At 45.1% G+C, this 20,199-nt stretch overlaps 2 protein-coding genes across 10 annotated transcripts; both read left to right on the top strand.

Annotated features, from left to right (window-relative positions):
* The first annotated feature begins 1,146 nt into the window (after nucleotides 1-1,146).
* On the top strand, nucleotides 1,147-12,142 carry LOC125518868 (uncharacterized protein At5g08430-like). Of its 9 annotated transcripts, none has more exons than XM_048683747.1 (21): nucleotides 1,147-1,521; nucleotides 2,155-2,234; nucleotides 2,571-2,767; nucleotides 5,036-5,906; nucleotides 6,218-6,351; nucleotides 6,571-6,630; nucleotides 7,388-7,438; nucleotides 7,649-7,719; nucleotides 7,869-8,038; nucleotides 8,840-8,914; nucleotides 9,103-9,159; nucleotides 9,254-9,307; nucleotides 9,369-9,413; nucleotides 9,494-9,547; nucleotides 9,612-9,668; nucleotides 9,755-9,808; nucleotides 9,876-9,938; nucleotides 10,574-10,630; nucleotides 10,912-10,974; nucleotides 11,136-11,198; nucleotides 11,563-12,142. In XM_048683747.1, the coding sequence occupies exons 1-21, from the start codon at nucleotides 1,346-1,348 to the stop codon at nucleotides 11,886-11,888; spliced, it is 2,778 nt and encodes a 925-aa protein (XP_048539704.1). In that variant the 5' UTR covers nucleotides 1,147-1,345; the 3' UTR covers nucleotides 11,889-12,142. The 9 variants fall into 9 exon arrangements, with proteins under 9 accessions (XP_048539704.1, XP_048539723.1, XP_048539715.1 ...); XM_048683753.1 differs by having other exon boundaries at nucleotides 1,148-1,521; nucleotides 8,861-8,914; XM_048683766.1 differs by lacking the exon at nucleotides 9,876-9,938.
* A 4,027-nt stretch (nucleotides 12,143-16,169) lies between these two features.
* Nucleotides 16,170-17,145, top strand: LOC125535497. The gene has a single exon (XM_048698561.1). The coding sequence runs from the start codon at nucleotides 16,251-16,253 to the stop codon at nucleotides 16,791-16,793; it is 543 nt and encodes a 180-aa protein (XP_048554518.1). The 5' UTR covers nucleotides 16,170-16,250; the 3' UTR covers nucleotides 16,794-17,145.
* Nucleotides 17,146-20,199: the final 3,054 nt, after the last annotated feature.

Below are 20,199 nucleotides of genomic sequence, written 5' to 3' on the forward strand. Positions count from 1 at the left end.
TACCTTTTCAAAATGTAAACACTATATATTGTACCAATTGGATAGCCATTTGGTATAGGATACTCGTTGGGTATGGGCATGGCCGCATGGGTATCAATTTGTGCCGGTGAATATTGAAATGGGTGGGTATAGAAAGTTTTTATGGGTATAGATTTGGGCAGAAGGGGGTTGTACCCACCCATACCCTACGGTCCCTACCCATTGCCATCCCTAACTCCAATTTCAGCCGTTATACTCTATGGCCCACTTTTGAAAGTGAAAGGATCCCAAAAGCCGAAGCACATACGAGATTAGGAGAATACTATGGGTGGAGAGATATGGCACGCGTGAGTAATATATATGATACATATAATTTTTGCTTCGAATCCACATTCATTCTTAGAAGATGGTATGCAAGGACACGAAGTCGTCAAATATGGACATATGTACAAATTTTGGTCAGCCATAGATATAGTATTGTTAATACCTGGCGGGCTACTTTTTCTTACAGATTATCCCAGGTTATCAATTCGAATTATTCAATAAAATGTCTAATTAAACCAAAAACTGCAATCATTACATGTAAATATAACATAGTCCTCGTGCGAGCACTATCATCGACATACAAAGTCGTGGTCATCGCATCACCATACATCTGTGTGTCGCCGGTTGCATTTCTTCGATGGTCCAGTGGTCCAACAAGATGGACAACGTTGTCGCCGATGGTATGACCAATGGAGATGAGCAGTCTGCTTAACATGGTTTCCTAGATAAATTTCTTGTTCATGTTGTTTGCCCAATAGAAATAAAAGTATGTCCCTTCGCGTGCATTCGGCTGATATATTTTATCCGTTTCCATTCCGAATTCATAGTCCGGCATAGCCCGCATCCGAATCGGCATCCGGTCATTATTCGATTCGCTTCAAACCCGACAAATAAGAATGAGCCGAAGCGTTATCCAATCCGACCCGATCCGCTTACACTAGCGAAGAAACAACGGCGCAGATCGTCCCGGCTAGATCGGACGGTCGAGAGGAGCCTACGGGCGCACCATCTCCCCTCCTTTTCCCTTTCGAGGGGAAGGGAAGCAGACATATCTGGTGTACCCACCCGCACTGCAGTCACAGTCAACACGACCCCTGCCCCCTCGAAAACCTCGCCCCTCCCCCCGCTTAAAACCCCCCTCCCCTGTCTCCACTCTGTCTCCACTCTCCACTCACCACTCCGCCGCCCTCATCGCCAAGATCCCCTCCGCCCACAAATATTTTCTTGATTCTCCCTCCACCCACACCTTGATCGCCCCCGATCCCTTAATCCCCCCGCCGGCTTCGACCGCCTCCGTCCCGTCCCGGAGTCGGCGCGCGGGATGGGGAAAAGGAAGGCCAAGAAACCCGCCGCGAGGCCCCGCAGCGGCGCGGGCGGGAGCGTGCCGCGGCCGGTGAGCGAGGGCGAGACCGAGACCGAGCCCGAGCCCGACGGGGAGGAGGGCGACTTCTGCTTCGTCTGCAAGGACGGCGGCCACCTCCGCCTCTGCGACTACAGGTTCGCGCCGCTCTCGCCCCGGGCCTCGTCTTCTTGTCCGTTCCTGCCCTGTCCCCGCAGCCTGAGGAGAAAGCGGAATGCCGGTCGATGATCTAAGAACCGGCTCGTAGGTGGAGTTCCGTCGGGTCAGAATTGATGGGGTTCGTGCTGTGTGGATTGAATTTGTGTGAGGCACGCTGTTGGTTGCTGGGTTGGTTGGTTCATCCGCGTTCTCCTAGCCAACTGCATTGTACGACGACATGTCCAGTAAAACATGTGCAATGGCAAGTCGTGGTGGGATGAGGCCCAGCCCCTTCTCTGCCTATAGGATAACAGATACAACAAACTGCGCTGCTGAAGCAGCAGCCTGTTTACCTGGTCCTGGACAGAATCCTGATCACCTTTGGCCCGTCGCTGTCTATTTTTTTCTTAGCATGAGTCTGTAAATAATTGTGCATTTTGGCACTCCCTTGCGCTTTTCTGACCAAAGCCTTAAGCGCAGTTATGCGCACATTAAGCGCAATCAAGTGTGCCTCTTTTAACTATGGTTTTAGTATATGCTAAATGGGTGGAAACATTGTTTTAGTCCATTGCATTGTTCCAGAGTCCCAGACATTTTCACAGCATATATTAATACCTATCAGTATCTTCCAGGAACTGCAACAAGGCTTACCATCCCAAGTGCGTGGAAAAGGATGAGGATTTCCTCAATTCAGATGAGGACTTCATCTGCGGTGAGTATCTACATCCCTACATGTACTTTATTTACCATTGCTACAACTGCCACTGCTGTGGAACTCTTGTGGTTATGTGGGTGAATAAAGTTGCTCTGTGAAACCTGAAATAATTTTACTTACCTTTATTGCTCTGTTTAGCTAGTTCCTTCAGACACTATGACATGGCGCAGCAGTATGCTAAAACACGATACCTTAGAATTCCTAATGGATCTAACAAAACATGGCTCCTGATTTTTTGTTAACAGTAGTTTCAGCTGTCCAAGTTGTCTTTAATTCCACCAAATGTTATTATTTTTATTTATTACTGACCCTACTGGTTGCTAAATGTGGCAGGTTGGCACACATGCTGTATCTGCAAAGGGCATTCATACTATCGGTGCCTCTGCTGTCCAGTTAAATCGGTTTGTTATGGTTGCCTGAGAGAAGCAGACTTTGTCCAAGTCGGAAGAAGGCAAACAAAGGGATTATGCGCTAACTGTCTAAGGCTGGGAATCATGATTGAGAATAATATTCAAACCGACTCTGATGGGGTAACTAAGTACATATCCTTCAATCCTTGATAGAATTTCAATCCACCGTCCAGCCAGGTGCAGATCCCCTTGGAGTGGCCCCTAAGAGCATCTCAAAGGGCACCCCTCAAACCTCCCCCATATGTCTGGGCGGACAGTCTGATTCTGTCCGGACACAAAACGCCTGCCCAACGGGCTTCCCCAAATCTGCCCCATATGTCCGGACTTCCCCAAACCTGCCCCATATGTGCGGGAGAAATGAGGCTGTCCGGACATGTCTGCCACATCAGCTCCGGCCCATGTTGGACCACTTTCTTTCTTTCCTTTTTCTCTCTCCTCTCTCCATCCCCACCCATCATATGCATGTGTTGGACAATTGGGGGATAAAATTGGGGAACATAATTGGAGGGGAGGACAAATGGGGCTCAACTCTTTGCTGTCCGCGCACATACGGGGACTGAAATTTGACACTTGCGGGCTTGCCCTTGGAGTTGCCCTAATTTCATCAAGTGGATTTCAGCAGATTGATCCTGGCACTTTGTTTAGATACCAAAGCCACTCTTTTTGTTCGCTTGAATCACGTCCCTGCCTTCTTCCCATGTCATAACTTCTCTAACCATTTAGATCTGGAGTAGCTAAAATCTCTGCCCCGCCTTTTTTTTTTGAATTTTCACCGGGGGGGGGGGGGGGGGGGGGGGGGCGGAGGGAAGCCCTTCCACCACCTGTATATATTGCGTAAAGGGGGCAAAAGCCACCAGAGAATTCAGTCGTTACAAGAGGGGGCGAGAGCAGAGTGCAACTCTCAGGATCCGCAAGCCTCGCGGCTCATCTAAGTACAGACAACCAAACGTCGATGTGGGACTGATCGTCGGTCTTCATCCGGCCACGCCAAAGCACTGCATCATCTCGACAGGCTTTGAGCGTAGCAGCAAGGGACATCGTGTCATCCTGGAAAACAATTGCATTGCGACGCTTCCAAAGCCGCCAGCAGCATAGCAGGACGAAGCCCGCAGGAGAGTTGGTGCCGACGGCCGGGGACGCGTCAAAGCGATGAAGCGCACAAACCGAACCCGCAGCGGGGGGCAGCCCGATCCTACGCCAAAACTGCACCGCGAACGGGCACCCGAAGATGAGGTGGTCGGCCGTCTCGAGCTCCAGGGGCATCCGGCCTCCGCCGCAGTGAGGATGGTCTTGCGCAGCAGCACGTCCCGCGTATGCACACGAGACTGAGTGAGCAGCCACCCGAAGAACTTAACTCGCGATGGGGCACGGGAAGACCAAAGGAAGGAAGCCGCACCACGCCGCCGTAGTGGTAGAGGGCGTAGGCGCCCCGTGAAGAGAACCCACCACCACGGCCCGCACAGAGCGTGACAGACCGGGCGTCGGGCTCACTTGGGGGGGGGGGGGGGCACGCCGCAACTAGCAGTTGAACCGCCTCAAGTTCCTGGGCCGTCCGCCACCAGCATGGTGATATTCTCAGTAGAAAGTGGTTGCAGCAGCCAAGGAGACGTTGTCGAGAAGTAGATGATGTGGGTGCTTTAAAAATCTGGGCATCTACAGCTATGTTTTTAAATGCAATGGTCTTTACACAAATGATTCAAGTTTTCCAGCGGTCATTCTTCTCCAGTCACATGTTTGTGTGAAAAGATAGAAGGAAATTCTAAACACCACCAAAAAAGAAGATCCAAAACTATGTAGTGTTGGGCACTTTTTGTTGTCGATGTGTTCTTGGGAGTTCTCTTTTGAGGACCAAGCACAGTTGATAGGTAACAAGAGCATGGATTTTGGATGGAGAGAGAAGGCTAACATGGTGCTGATAATACATAGAAAACAATCACAGGTTAAAATCTGCTGATATCCACTTGGTGGAGTAGGGATAACTCTAGGGGATCTTGACCATTGGGGATTAACTGTTTTTATTTTTTTATTGAACACGGGCTTAACTGTTTCCTTTCTTTTGTTATTTGGCTATCTTTGATAACCTTCTATACTGGATATATTTGTTGGCTTGCAGCAAACATCAGTTTGTGCAGTGTTGTTTAACTATATATTGTGGTATTTAACTATATATTGTTTCCTTGCATAATGCATATTGTATTTCCTTGTAGCAATTGCTCTAATGCAGAATGTAACATCTGACATGTAGAATGCTGCTGCCATTAAATTTATCTTATGTGCACATTTCTGATGGTACTTAGTAGTTACTCTTTGGTGATGGCATTTGGCCCTTCGAGTTTCTTTTTACTCTATATATGCATATGTTCTGATGGTAGATTCTCTGTTTTCTAGGAGAGGGTTGATTTCAGTGACAGGTCAACTGTTGAATTTTTGTTTAAGGAATACTGGGAGATAATTATAAAGAAAGAGGGCTTAACATTGGATAACCTTCAAGAAGCTTATGCTAGTTTAAATGATGGCCCGGATCAGATGTCAGATTCTGAGAATTTTCCTAAAGTACAGGACAGCTCAGATGATGATTTCTTGGGCAATAGTGATGGTGGTGATGCTGAGCCAATTTGCCCATCTAATTTAAATGGAACATCAAATAAAGTGAAACCCTTTCTGAAGCATGCAAAATCAAAGAAGAATGTCTATGTTGGCTGGGGTTCAAAAGAGCTGATTGGATTCCTTGAATCAATAGGCAAAGATACATCCAAATCTCTAGATCAATTTGGTGCTGCTGAAGTTGTCAAGGAGTACATTCGACAGAAGGATCTTTCGCAGAAAGATAAGAAAAAGCATGTCATATGTGATGAGAAACTCAAGAAATTGTTTAGAAAATCAAAGATTAAGTACAACAAGATATATAGCTTGCTCGAGAGGCATATTGCTGCAAATGACACATCTGAGGATGAAACATTTGCCAGTTCTGAGGATAACAGTGATTCATGTATGAAAAAGAGAACTCGGACCATGACCTCTGGCTCTGGGTTCACTACTTCGAAAGGGACTTCTGAAATAAACAAGAGATGCTTTGCTTCTCTTGTTTGTGACAACATTAAGTTGATATATTTGAAGAAATCCTTAGTTGTGGATCTGCTAAAGCAGCCTGAGGCATTTGAAAATAAAGTTATTGGTTGTTTTGTTAGAGTAAAGAATGACCCCAAAGACTATAGTTACCACAAGCCTAAAGCATTCTACCAGATTGGACAAGTAACTGGTAATATTCAACCTTTTACGTTCCCTATATTCCGTTTTACTACTCTATGCTCCATTTGCCTGGTTTAGTGTTCTTCCCCTAATAGAGAACTGTATCAGTTTCATGTGCATGTTGTTTAGGTCTATTCAAATATACTGTCTTCCAGCGAGTAAATAAGAAATAATGATGAATTCTACAATCCATACATTACCAGGAGCTTAACTCATGGGAATAAAACTCCATTTCACAGGGCATGTGAATAAATACTCTATTCTGTATCTTTTGGCTACATCGCATTTAGTTATTGTTTGCTGATGAGAGATATGCAACAGGCATTAGGAAATCCTCAGAAGAATACAAGGTAAAGGACAAGGTAAAGGACATGTCTACAGATATGCTTTTGTGTGTTTCCAGCTGCTGGTCTGAAGTCAAAATTTCCATGTTATCAGAGGAAGATTTTGGGGAGGTAATTTATAACGCTTTTTATTGTGAGAATTACACTTCTTAATGTTCCAACACTACTAAAGCAATTCATAGAGATAGAAGATTGGCACCGATGACTATTAAATATGAATCAAAACAAACTTATGATCTATAGGTTCTTTCTGCTATTATTTTATTTTCTTCATGTATGCACTTAAACTTTGCACATGTTGTTCAAGTTTTTTGTTGTTGATAATAACAGGACGAATGTGAAGATTTTCGCCTGTTCGTCCAGAAAGAAAACTCTAAAAGGCTCACTGTTGTAAGTTAATCTTTTCCAATTTCTAGTGTCCCAAAATGCAGTTGTCCTGATAGTATTTGATGTAATGCAGACTACTATTATTTTTGTTTCAACATGCATAGAAAGTTAGAAGTTATAGGAAAAAGATAACTGTCGATGCTTGGCTATATTCTTTGTCCAACATGATATGTAACTAATGAAGCATATTGCAATTTGTAAAGTTAAATAGTGGTATTGGTATCAGTGCCTCACATGTAATTATTTCGGATTTCTCATCATATGTCCATAGATACTTAGATATACACAGTTTGTGTTGTATCTGAATTGTCTTTGTCACAAGTGCATTCTTCATTGGAAAATAGATGACAAGCCCTGCCAGCCTTGAAGTGCTCGGGTGTGAAACTGTGATATCTGCGGATGTGCTAGACAGCCTGGGATGTTTGAATCGGAGTTCCAAGTTATGTTTTTATGGGAAACAGGGCCAACAACTTCATTTAATGACAAGAGGGTTAAATGTGCAAAATAACTCAAAACAAAATCTGGTGTGACAGTTAGCCAGTTGCACCTTGCAATGTTTTTTATATATTTGTGTAATATCCTTATCAGAGAGTGAGACCAACTCAAGTATTCAGTATTTGCTTGGAGTCTTGGATGCCAGTTATTTGACATATTTCTTTCCTGCGTTTCCTTCTTTTCTGGTTTTGGAAAATGTTACAGATATTTGTTGGGTCTCTTTTTTACTTGATTGTTGATTCCATGAACGTGCTGGTTTTTACAGGCTGAGCTTGAGGAAAAAGCGAGAAGTGTACACAGAGATATAGTCACTCATGTAAGTCTGTTAGGAAATTATACCAACATTATGTATTTGTCTGGTACATTCTGCATTTTTTTATGCATCATCATTTGATATTAGCTCATTTTATATTCAAAATAGTATTTCAGTGACATATTCTAGAGTCTGAACTCTCCTATTTTAAGTTTACCTATTAATTCTTTTTTCTGTTAGAATGTTAACGAAATCGCCCTTTCCCCATTCCAGTGGATCGATAAAGAACTTAAGAGACTGGACAATTTAATTGAATTGGCCAATGAAAAAGGTTGGCGCTGCGAATATCCTTGTCAGATAAATATCTTTCTTTCATTTAATGATCTTTTTAATAAAAAAAGTTCTTGGTTTCCTTTTTATACTTCAGTACGATACACCTATCTTAGGACATGCAAGTGGACTTTGTACAGTTATATCCTTAACTAAATTTTACGAAGCTCGAGTACATTGATAAGAGACAGCTATTGCGCTCGCCATCCGAAAGACAACGTCTTCTTGAAGAGGTCCCTCGAGTTATTCCAGATCTGGAAGATAATAAAGACACAGAATTATTAGTCGCAGCATCAGAGAAGTCTTTTCAGATGAATACAGCTACTTTACAAGGTGATGATGCTCCTATCTCTATTACCTGTGTGGGCTGCCACGTTGGCTACTAAAATCAATCTAGTGTCATATTGAGCTTCTGCAGAGATCTGCGGGAACAAATGGTGGATTAACTCACCATTCTATTTGCACAGTTATATCTCATATATGCTTCCTTATGTTATTTACATTTGTTATATTTAGGTTAACTTATTACAGCATGTATCTCTACTACTGTTTCCACCAATAGATTACCTGTACAAAGACACTAAATCTAGATATTGTATCTACTAGTGTTTCTGTTGTTTTACAGCTACACTTTGTCCTGGACAAATAGTGAATTCTGTTATGTGTGTGACTGTGTGTTCAGTAACATCCTACATTTTATAGACCACTACATAAGGGCAGTTAGTTACATGCAGGAACCCCAATCTAACTCAACTTACTTTGTTAAGAATGGGAAATTTCTTTATTTATTGATTTTCGTGCCAGGTTACTGTTCATCTTAGAGCTAGTCGTCTAGTTTCTATTTGGAAATGGATGCCAAGTATAACAGCTGGTTTACTTTGGACAATTACCACTAGCAAAAATATCCACTCCAATAGATTATATGGCCTCTATCCACTCCAATAGATTATATGGTCTCTATCAGTTATGCACGTGTTTTTACTCGTCTTGCGACATGTGGTTGTATGACCATTGTCATACTGATCTTTGATTTCTAATCCTTTTCATCACAATTGAAGCTGCTCCTTTTTAACCTTTTTTGTTGCTTATTTCAACGGTTTATCAGGAATTTCTCAAGTTGTTCTAAAATAGCAGGTAAATACTTATTTTGTGTAGGTGCCAGTGGGGACAGAGCTGTTTTCTCGGAAAGATACTCAGAAGAATCTAAAGGTTTGCTTCTGTAATTTGCTTTCAACTTTTATGGTTGATTGATAGATTCTGATATTTATATAGGTGCCAAGAGTGTGAGTTGTTTATTGAAAAAGTTACCCGGAAGAAATACCTAAAGATTTACTTTTAGATAGAGTATCCATTCAGTCACAATTCACGAACAGGAGATAATCACTGTTTTTGTGTAGGTGCCAATGGGGAGAAAGCTGTTCGTTTGACACGTTGCTCAAAAGAAAAGCCTAGAGGTTTGATTACAATACCATACACTAAATTATTATTTTTGGAAAAGGCTCTAAAAGTTGTAGTCAATGTTGCTAAAACACACTGATTTTTGTGTAGGTGCCAATGAGATAGCTGTTTGCTTGAGAAGTTGCTCGGAAGACAAATCTGAAGGTTTGATTAGATACTATGCACTAAATTGTTGTGAATGTTGGTAAAACTTCTTTTTGTGTAGGTGCCAATGACGAGAGAGCTGTTTGCTTGAAAAGTTACTCAGAAGGTGTGGCGTTCACTAAATTGTTCACATAGTGTTCACTAAATTGTTCCAAATGCTGGTAACCATTCTGACTTTTTGTGCAGGTGCCAATGAGAAAGCTGCTCACATGAAAAGTTTCTCTGAAGAAAAGACTAAAGGTGTGCTTACATGATGTGTGGTAAATTGTTCTGAAAGGTTGTAAAACACTCCTGATTTTTGTAGGTGCCAGTGAGGACAGAGCTGTTTCCTTAGAAAGTTGCCCGGAAGAAAATTCTAAAGGTTTTACTTGTATAATGATTATCTGCATTCAGCTGGATTTTGTAAAGTTGTATTTCTGTTTTACATACTTGATACTTTTTGTGCAGGTGCCAATGAGGAAGCTGCTTACCTGAAAAGTTGCTCTGAAGAAAAATCTGAAGGTTTGCTTACATGATGTGCAGTATTTTTTTTCAAAGAGGTTGTAAAACACTCCTGATTTTTGTGTAGGTGCCAACGACGGCAGAGCCGTTTCCCTATCCTTAAAAAGTTGTCCAGAAGAAAATTCTAAAGGTTTTACTTATATAATGATTATCTGCATTCATCTGGATTTTGTAACGTTGTATTTCAGTTTTACATACTTGATGTTGGATGACTAGTTTGAGTTAATACTTACGTTACACTTCTAATGCTATGCCTATTTTGATATCAATGGTAGTGGAGTTCAATGCTGCATGAGACCGTTAGTGCTATTCTCTTCTGCTGTGAACCGTAGAGTTTAATATTGTAGAATGCCCACTAAAAGAACACTAGAAGATTCATTCCAATCATTTTATGCACCTGTAGATTAGACAACTTAGCAACTATCGATAAGTGCTATCCACATTTGCGGTCGATAAGTAACCATTACTCTGTATGATATGCCCTCTAATAAATAATGCATCTTCAGTTAAGTAAGTTGGCTCTTTGGTTACTATTGACATCATCTCAATCATTGGTTGTCATTTTAATTTGGATTGATAATTGTTCTAAATTATACCCCTAAATAGTTTGAGCCGAGGCTCAGAAAACTCCTTGTCTAAACAACAGCTTTACTTAACCTTGGTTTGAAGAAAAGAATATTACAGAATCCCCATGTCACCTCTTTCTCTCCCCCTCTCTTCTTTGAGTTACCTTCCCAGTTTCATTGTTCATATTACATTATGCAGGTACTGAAGGTGACACTGATACACCGAAAACGTGTGTTCAAAATCAGGGCACTGCAGGTCTGTGCTTACTGCCCATCCTTTCGCTAGTTTTTTTTTGAGCAAATATCCTTTCACTAGTTATGCTGTACTACCTCTGTAAATTAATATAAGACCTTTTAGATCACGACTTTAGTGATCTAAAAAGTCTCATATTAGTTTACAGAGGGAGTACTCCTCTGAGGATTAGATGATTAGTCTTCTTCAAGCCTTTATTCCAGCTGATGTTGCAGTTTCATTCTAGTGACATACTGACCATTCCGAGCTACCTGTTTCTCATTGTTCATGTTTTAATGACGCAGACACTAAATCCAATGCTGCTGGCGATACACCTAGAACAAATGTCCAAAGCCAGAGTACTCAGGGTAAGGTCATGCTACCTGTCATTTCACTAATAATTGCATTGCTCTTGGAAGGATTGGTCCTCCACCTTCCCTGTGTCGAGCTGCTGTTGCATTTTCATTCTGTTGAGACACCGGCCTTTGTCAGATACCCCACTTTTCACTGTTCATATTTCACAATGCAGGTAGTGAAGAGAATGCTGCTGGTGATAAACTGGGAGCAAATGTCCAGAAGCAGGGTGCTGAAGGTTCTCTCTTATTACCATCCTTTTATTTGTTACTATTATATATGAGGGAAAATGTAGTGAGTTTTTTAGAGGCGCTGTGTTTTACCCATTGAGCTACTATTAAGTAACTTAAAAGTCACCTGTGAATTTCTATGGTAAAACATATGTGACCTACAGTGAGAAAAGAAAACATCATGTGACCCTAGTTTTGTAAATGAATGGTTTTGAATTTTGCGCACATCTCCCATCGTTCACATATGTAAGCAGTTTAGTGAACCCATGAGGCCACGAGTTTGATTACAATTTTCCAGCTTTATTCCTAATTTTGCTGGTTCTTATATAATTTTAGCATTCTGTTCTACCTGACCAACCATGATTGATGCAGGCAATGCCGCTCGCATCCCAGCCGAAGTAATCAACATTGATGACGACGAAGATGATCCGACGCATGATCAAGGTGCAAACGTGGTTGTTGTTGATATGGATGCCGATGAGTCTGGGAATATTCATGTGGCGCAACGCAAGACAAGGCAGTCGGGCATGTGGCATTACAGGGATCCTTTTGGTGACGAGCAAGGCCCCTTCTCTCTAGAGCTGTTGGATGGTTGGAACATGCAAGGGTACTTCGACGATGACTTCAGGGTCTGGAGAGCCGGTCAGTCTAGCGACTCTGCCATCTTGCTCAAGGACGCTCTGCGCCTGAAGCGCTGAGAAGGATGGCAGCTACTTGGGGTTCCCATGCTAGCAAGTTAATGTGAAAGAGGGGGCTTCTCCTGTAATATATTCCTGCCCAGATTCTCCTACTTTGTTCCTAATATTATGGTGGGAGGACCAGTCAGACTTACATTACCTGGTCCTACGAAACTTTGGCCTCTGCTGTGAATTGTGGGATGGACATCAGTTGGTTTCAGAGGTTGATGCAAGTCTATGTCTAAACATGTTCAGTTATGCGTTCTGCTCTCTCCTTTTTCTTGTTATATAAAAAATGCTAACCTGGTTTGAAATGTTCTGAATGTTGTGATGATGATACTGTTTTCTTCAGAGCGATGATCTGGTTCCATTGATAAAATAGTGATGGTATAGCGTCTAAGGAACTGACATGAACACCAGCAATACATGTCCTAGAGTTCTCAAGTGGCCTGCAGCCTCCACCTTTAGAGATTTTGAAGTGTCAGAAAGCACTGTGGCAATAGGCAGGACCCCTCACAGTATAGGTTGTCGAATTGCTTTTTCGTCACAAGCCCGACAGAGAAGAAAACCGAGAGCACTTGCACAAATGGATGCATGTATGTCGATAATTAGGAACTACACAAACATGTTACAAGCAAGACATGTCAACGCACCAAACAACGAACAATCGGCTCAAGGGTCGTGGGATACAAACACCACTGGCTCCCTGGCATCTGCTACAAGGATGGCCTTGTGTAACGCCCTGGCAAACCCATCGGTTTCTGGTCGTTGCGGCTGGACACACAGACCAACACTATTTTTTTCCGGTGCACTCTCTCACAAGCCAAACGTACTTAATTTTGAGGTTCTTCTTCGATGGGCTCCCGAAAAAGAAGATGCATCTTATTGATATGAGTAGTCTATATATCATTCTCTTTAAGATGTCACACCTTGGGACCTAGGAGGCTTTCATTCCATGCATTGTAATCTCGAGGCTTTTCACTTTAAGTGTTGACGAGGCATTACTGTTCATATTGCTAATCTCCTCAACTATGAGAAAGTGGAATTTCCCATTACATACCTTGGTCTTTCGTGCTCGGATAAACAGTTGGTGGCGTCAAATTGGGATCCCATGGTTAGTAAAGTTGTTAAGAGAGTAGACCCTTGGCAAGGGAAACTCATGTCTTAGGGCATACGACTAACTCTTCCAACCCGTGATTATCTACTATCCTGATCTCAGCAATGGGCCTCTTTATTCTAGGAGACGGTGTTCATGTGCAATTTGACAAAGTTAGGGCTAGGTTTTTCTGGGAAGCGGACATGGCTAAATGAAAATATATATGGTCTGATGGGCAAACATTTGCAAACCTAAAGTCCAGAGAAACCTGGGTATCACTAACCCCAAGAAGATGAACTTGACTCTAGTAACCAAGTGGATTTGAAAATCTTCCCTGAATGATGACAACATGTGGGCTCGAATTCTCAAAGGGAAGTACATCCCAGATGTTTCTTTCTTAGCTTCTAAGACTAAGGGCTCCCAAATTTGGAGAGGGATCCAAAAATACAAAGGGATTTTCAACCTGAGCATTCGCTTGGAGGTCGGGAATGGGAGAGACACTAAATTTTGGCTTTCTAAGTGGATCGATGACAAGCCTCTCTACACTAGATATCCTAACTTTTTAATCATAATCTGGCCCTGAGATCCTTGTCAGCAATGTGTTTATTGACAGTATGTTCAATCTCGCTTTTTTTTTTCTCGAACACGCATAGCATGTGTATCATTCATTAAAGATAGAGAAAAGGATATAGGAAACCCTCCACCGATGGTCCAATTACAAATTACATGTTGCACCTCCACATCTAGTCCACTCCACACAAGAACAAGAGACTAGAAACTACTCAGGACATACCCCATTTGCTCAACTTTTATAGAGACTCCTCTACATCACCTCGAATGAGTCCTGCAGTACGCCAGGCATGTCCCTCCTGTTCCACGCGACGCACAACCCTAGCAATCTCCAGGGTAGCACCATCTAATACCACCGAGTTTCGGTGCTTTCACAGCTCCCATAGGCCTAAACTTGTTTCTTGGGTAGGGTTACAAGGGCAGCTCGTAGGTTTCTCCTATCCAAAGAATGGGATTTAGGGAAATGGAACCTGGAGATGCCAGGTGTCTTCACATTGAAATCTTTTTACGCCAAACTAAACCAAGGCCCTAGGGTGCGATATGCTAAGGCATGTGGGCTTCAAGGGTTCCGCTAAAAGCCTGCATATTCCTTTGGCAAGGTTCGTTAGATTGCCTACCATCAACATTTAATCATCAGACATGGAGCGGCCCGGGCAATGACTGTTGTGCCTTTTGCGACAACCTAGAAAATGTCGACAACATCCTTTTCGAGTATGCCCCAGTTAAGTTCCTATGAAGCTGTCATGGGAAAAGCTTAGGCGCTAACTAGGCTCCAAATTCCTTGGTAGATCAACTAGCACCACTTCCCATCTCACGAGGCCAACACCTTAGATTAGCCTGGCGCTCGTTTGCGCCCTTAGATTGGGCACTTTGGACCACCCGCAAGAAAATTGCTATCGAAGGAAAATTGCCTACTCATCCAGATAACTACATTTTTAAATGGCCTCTTTTCTTTCTGTAGTGGTGCCCTCTAGGGAAGAGGACTATGATGAGGCCAACGAAGTGCTTTGCAAGATTAAATGCCTCCATGCAGAAGATTACATATTCAAATCAACAAAGTGCTCTCATGCAAACCAAACCGCCTTAAATGCCTCCATGCAAAAGAAAAGAGACGGTTAATCTTTTGCAAGAGATTAAGGAGCTCTGTCTTGAAGCCTCGATGCTCTTAAGATTACATATTTTGTAGTAGGGTTTCGCCTTTATGCGGTTACATTATGTTTTCCCCCTAGCCTTATTATTTGGCTAGTTGTTTCTATTCCGGATGTAAGACTTTGTAAGAATCTATAATTTGTGTTGGCTTCATTAGTTTAAAGCCGGACATCCTTGCGCCTTTCTTCCAAAAAAATCTCTAAATAGCCGGAGCGACCTCCTCTAAGGGCACACAATTGTACCGTAAAACCGAAACCCTAATCTAGATAATGTGTGCCGATCAAACGTTTACAAAACCTGGAACGTGGTGGCTAGCACTCAACTATCAAGGGTAGCGAGCTCTATTGTCCTTGCCTTGTTTGTTGAAGTATGATGGCGTCCTTGTGACATCTCTGTTGTCACCGATTACCAAGTTAACAGGAAGATGATACTATATACTTAAAACAGAGCTGTAGTTTTAAGGCGGTTTGGTTTGCATGAGAGATTTCGGGAGTCTAATAAATTGCGTTGCAAGGGTACGCAGCTAAGAGCATCTCCAACAGCCGCGCTAAACAAGCGCCGCGCCGCAAATTTGGTTATTTTAGCGCGCGTAACCCGGCGGGTTGCTCCAGCGGGCGCACAATAATCGCGCACACGGTATAAGGAGTTGGGCGCGCGGTCGGATTCGCTATCTCGCGCGGTGTATTTGGGGCACCCGCTTCCGCGCGCGGCACACTCGAGCGCTCGCACCGCACTCTCTCCTCTCCGCCTCCTACGCCCGCGCGCGCCGGCGCCGGCGAACTGCACCCATGGACACACGCGCCGGCACCCCGCTCACCCCATCCTATAGCCGCGACCCCTCCACCGCTGCCGCCGCCGTCGCCGCCGCCGCAAACCCTAGCCCGAGTGGCGTTGGCCTCGCCTCCGCCGGAGCTCCTCCGACCATCTTCGGAGGCGGAAGAATGGTCTTCCGAAGATGAGGACGAAGACGAGGACGAGGATTGATGTGTCTTTCACTTGTGTCTTGAACTTGGTTTGCATTTTGAACTTGATTGGACGAACTTGTGGGCATGATTTTAAACTTGTGGGCATGAACTTTTATTCATCAACTTGTTTGTGTGAAATTTTATATGTCATGTTCATTGCATTTTGAATGTTTCAAATTTATTTTGTGTCCAAAATGCCATATATGCAATGCCCCGGCGAGTCGCGCGCGCTGCTGGAGCGACGCGCACGCTGCATTTTAGCGCGGCTGTTGGAACCAGCGCTGGCGGCCGCGCAAAACCAGACGAACGGCGCGCGGCAAACTAGTTTTTAGCGCGCGGCGCGAAACGCGGCTGTTGAAGATGCTCTAATGATTGATACGTTTGCCTGCTGCAATGAGGTCCTTGTCAACTTACAACCCAAGTTAGAGCCAGACTCGGACCCAACCTCACGGCAACGCGACCTCAACACATGTAACACATCTCCGGATGCCCAAACTTAAACCCAAATCTACCCCCACACGGCCCTACCTCCTCACCAGCAAACCTGGCAAATAATAGCCGGCAAGAGAACACCCAAACAACCAGGAAAATCCACACGCCATCATGGCCACCACGCGACTCCGCCTCCTACTCCTCCTATTCACGCTGCTCGCCGGCACCGCCGTCTTCTCCGTCTCCGCCGCCCGCGACGCCCCTGCCGAGCCGGCCGTCGCGGGTCCGGTCGGCGCGGAGCCGAGCGCCTACGAGATGTTGGAGAAATTTGGCTTCCCAAAGGGAATACTCCCGGTGGGCGTCACCGGCTACACGCTCCGGCGGTCGGACGGCGCGTTCCAGGTGTTCATGGACAAGGATTGCGAGTTCGAGGTGGACGGCGGGTACAAGCTTACCTACAAGCGGACGATCTCCGGCAGGGTGGCCGGCGGCAGCTTGTGGGACCTCCGGGGCGTCTCGGTGAAGATCTTCTTCGTCAACTGGGGCATCGACCAGGTGGTCATGGCCGACGCCGACCACCTCATGTTCTACGTCGGCCCGCTCTCCCAGGCCTTCACGTCGGACAACTTCGAGGAGTCCCCGCAGTGCAGGTGCCGTGGCAACGGCGTCGCGGACGTTGGCGAGGGCGCCGGCGTGGGCGTGGCGACGATGTAGGATCGGGCAGTTGGTTACGTGATTTCATATACGTACGTGTACGCAACAAACTGTTGGTTAATTTGGTTTCCGGGATTGGCGCGCGTGCAATTCTTGCACGCGATGCTGTGAATTAGTTGATGTAAGTCGACGGATGCACATCATGATTGGTGTGCGTGCAATGCGCTGCACACGGAGGAAAAGGACCCCATCAAATAGGGTGTCGATTCTATTTGCCTTATCTTTGTGATTCTTCTTCTTCTTCTTCTTCTTCTTCTTCTTCTTCTTCTTCTTCTTCTTCATAATGCGTGCAATTGTCATATTTTGCTGAGTACTCCCTTCGTCTCATAATATAAGAGTGTTTTTAATATTATTATAGTGTAAAAACGCTCGCTCTTGTATTATGGGAGGAGGAAGTATTATTTTTATTCAACGTTTTTATGTCGTTTATCGTCTTTCGTCCGTTGATGAGCGTTACATGAGTGGTGGTGTCGAGCTTGTCGGGGGAATGTTTGTAACGGAAAAACATTTGGATCAATTAACCAATCTCTAAAAAGGAGTTTTCTAAGCGCACATCACCCCTCCTCCGCAAGTGTAGGGGTGCCCGGATAGAGCTCTAGTTTCCCCACTTTGGTTTTTTTTATATGGTAGGGTTACACGCCTAGTGGAGGTGGGGGGAGGGGGGATGTCTCCTTGACGTCGGGAAGGACCTGGCACCACTGGGTGCCCAGATGGCGGCGCAGAGGGGCCGACGACTCCTCCTTGACGTGGCATCCAATTTGTACGCTAGTGTTAGGCGGAGGGTACAGTGGCTCCTCTTTGAATCGACACTCGATTTGGACGCCGGGTTGCGCGGAGGGGGCAACCATGACGAAGCCTAGTCGATCAATGATAGGCACAACACCTCCTCCATCTGCTGCCTGAACTTGTCGTCTGAGCGGGCCGCTGCGGTGAGCAACGATGGCTGCTTGTTCTCATCGTTCAACATCGTCTACACCTTTACGGTGGATGGAACTGTGGAGGACGATGATCCCGACGACCGTGGGTGACGGCGTGAACTGGATCCGAAGCCCCTTAGATCCGTCATCCTGGCGTGACGGCGGCTTGTTCGAGTGGTAGCCGTCCAGCAGCATCACGTCCGAGTCTTCTCGACGTTCGTCTTCTTGCCCATTCTGGCAGGCGGAGGTGTCGTGGTGTGTAGCGGTCGGTGGAGGTGTGGGAGAGGAGGAGGATTGTGTGGATATGATTTGTGAAGGAGGAGGCCGACAAACTTGAAAACCGGATTAGGCTTCTCTATCATCACGCCACAATGAATGCAGGTAGGCTAGTGGCCGGTGAGCCAGTCATGCCGGAAAGAATGCGCGGAGGGTTCTAGAGCGGAGACCGGAGAGGGTTTCTGGATGGGTCGAGGGTGTCTGAGTCCAACGTGGCAGACGTCCGGACTTCCCAGAGCCCCCCTAAGGAAATATGCCCTAGAGGCAATAATGAAGTTGTTATTTATATTTCCTTATATCATGATAAATGTTTATTATTCATGCTAGAATTGTATTAACCGGAAACTTAGTACATGTGTGAAAACATAGACAAACAGAGTGTCACTAGTTTGCCTCTACTTGACTAGCTCGTTGAATCAATGATGGTTATGCTTTCTAACCATAGACATGAGTTGTCATTTGATTAACGGGATCACATCATTAGAGAATGATGTGATTGACTTGACCCATCTGTTAGCTTAGCATGTTGATCGTTTAGTTTGTTGCTATTGCTTTCTCCATAACTATACATGTTCCTATGACTATGAGATCATGCAACTCCCGAATACCGGAGGAACACTTTGTGTTGTGTGCTACCAAACGTCACAACATAACTGGGTGATTATAAATGTGCTCTACAGGTGTCTCCGATGGTGTTTGTTGAGTTGGCATGGATCAAGATTAGGATTTGTCACTCCGATTGTCGGAGAGGTATCTCTGGGCCCTCTTGGTAATGCACATCACTATAAGCCTTGCAAGCATTGTGACTAATGAGTTAGTTGCGGGATGATGTATTACAGAACGAGTGAAGAGACTTGCCGGTAACGAGATTGAACTAGGTATGAGGATACCGACGATCGAATCTCGGGCAAGTAACATACCGATGACAAAGGGAACAACGTATGTTGTTATGTGGTTTGACCGATAAAGATCTTCGTAGAATATGTAGGAACCAATATGAGCATCCAGATTCCGCTATTGGTTATTGACCGGAGACGAGTCTCGGTTATGTCTACATAGTTCTCGAACCCGTAGGGTCCGCACGCTTAAAGTTCGATGACGATTGGTATTATGAGTTTATGTGTTTCGATGTACCGAAGGTAGTTCGGAGTCCCGGATGTGATCACGGACATGACGAGGAGTCTCGAAATGGTCGAGACATAAATATTGATATATTGGATGGCTATATTCGGACACCGGAAGTGTTCCGGATGGTTTCGGAAAAAACCGGAGTGTCGGAGGGGTTACCGGACCCCCCCCCAGGGAAGTATTGGGCCTTAGTGGGCCTGAGGGGAGAGAGAGAGGGCAGTAGCCCAGGAGGTGGCACGCCCCCTCCCATGAGGAGTCCGAATTGGACTAGGGGAGGGGGCACGGCCCCTCTTTCCCTCTCCCTCTCCCTCTCTTTCCTTCCCCCTTCCCCCTTCCTAGTAGGACTAGGAAAGGATGAATCCTACTCCTACTAGGAGGAGGATTCCTCCTCTCCTTGGGGCGCACCAAGGCCGGCCGGCCTCCCCCTTGCTCCTTTATATACAGGGGCGGGGGGCACCCAAAGACACACAAGTTGATTGTTCCAAGCCGTGTGCGGTGCCCCCCTCCACCATAATCCACCTTGATCATATCGTAGCAGTGCTTAGGCGAAGCCCTGCGTCGGTAGCAACATCATCACCGTCATCATGCCGTCGTGCTGACGGAACTCTCCCTCGAAGTGTTGCTGGATCGGAGTTCGTGGGACGTCATCGAGCTGAACGTGTGCTGAACTCGGAGGTTCCATGCGTTCGGTACTTGGATTGGTCAGATCGTGAGGACGTACGACTACATCAATTGCGTTCTCATAACGCTTCCGCTTACGGTCTACGAGGGTACGTGGACGATACTCTCCCCTCTCGTTGCTATGCATCACCATGATCTTGCGTGTGCGTAGGAATTTTTTTTGAAATTATTGCGTTCCCCAACGGTGACATCCGAGCCAAGTTTATGCGTAGATGTTATATGCACGAGTAGAACACAAAGGAGTTGTGGGCGTGGGTATATACATATTGCTTGCCGTCACTAGTTGATTCTTGATTCAGCGACATTGTTGGATGAAGCGGCTCAGACCGACATTACGCATACACTTACGCGAGACTGGTTCTACGATGTGCTTCGCACACAGGTGCCTAGTGGGTGTCTGTTTC

The sequence above is a fragment of the Triticum urartu genome, chromosome 1 (genome assembly GCF_003073215.2).
Source record: "Triticum urartu cultivar G1812 chromosome 1, Tu2.1, whole genome shotgun sequence".
Lineage (NCBI taxonomy): Eukaryota > Viridiplantae > Streptophyta > Magnoliopsida > Poales > Poaceae > Triticum > Triticum urartu.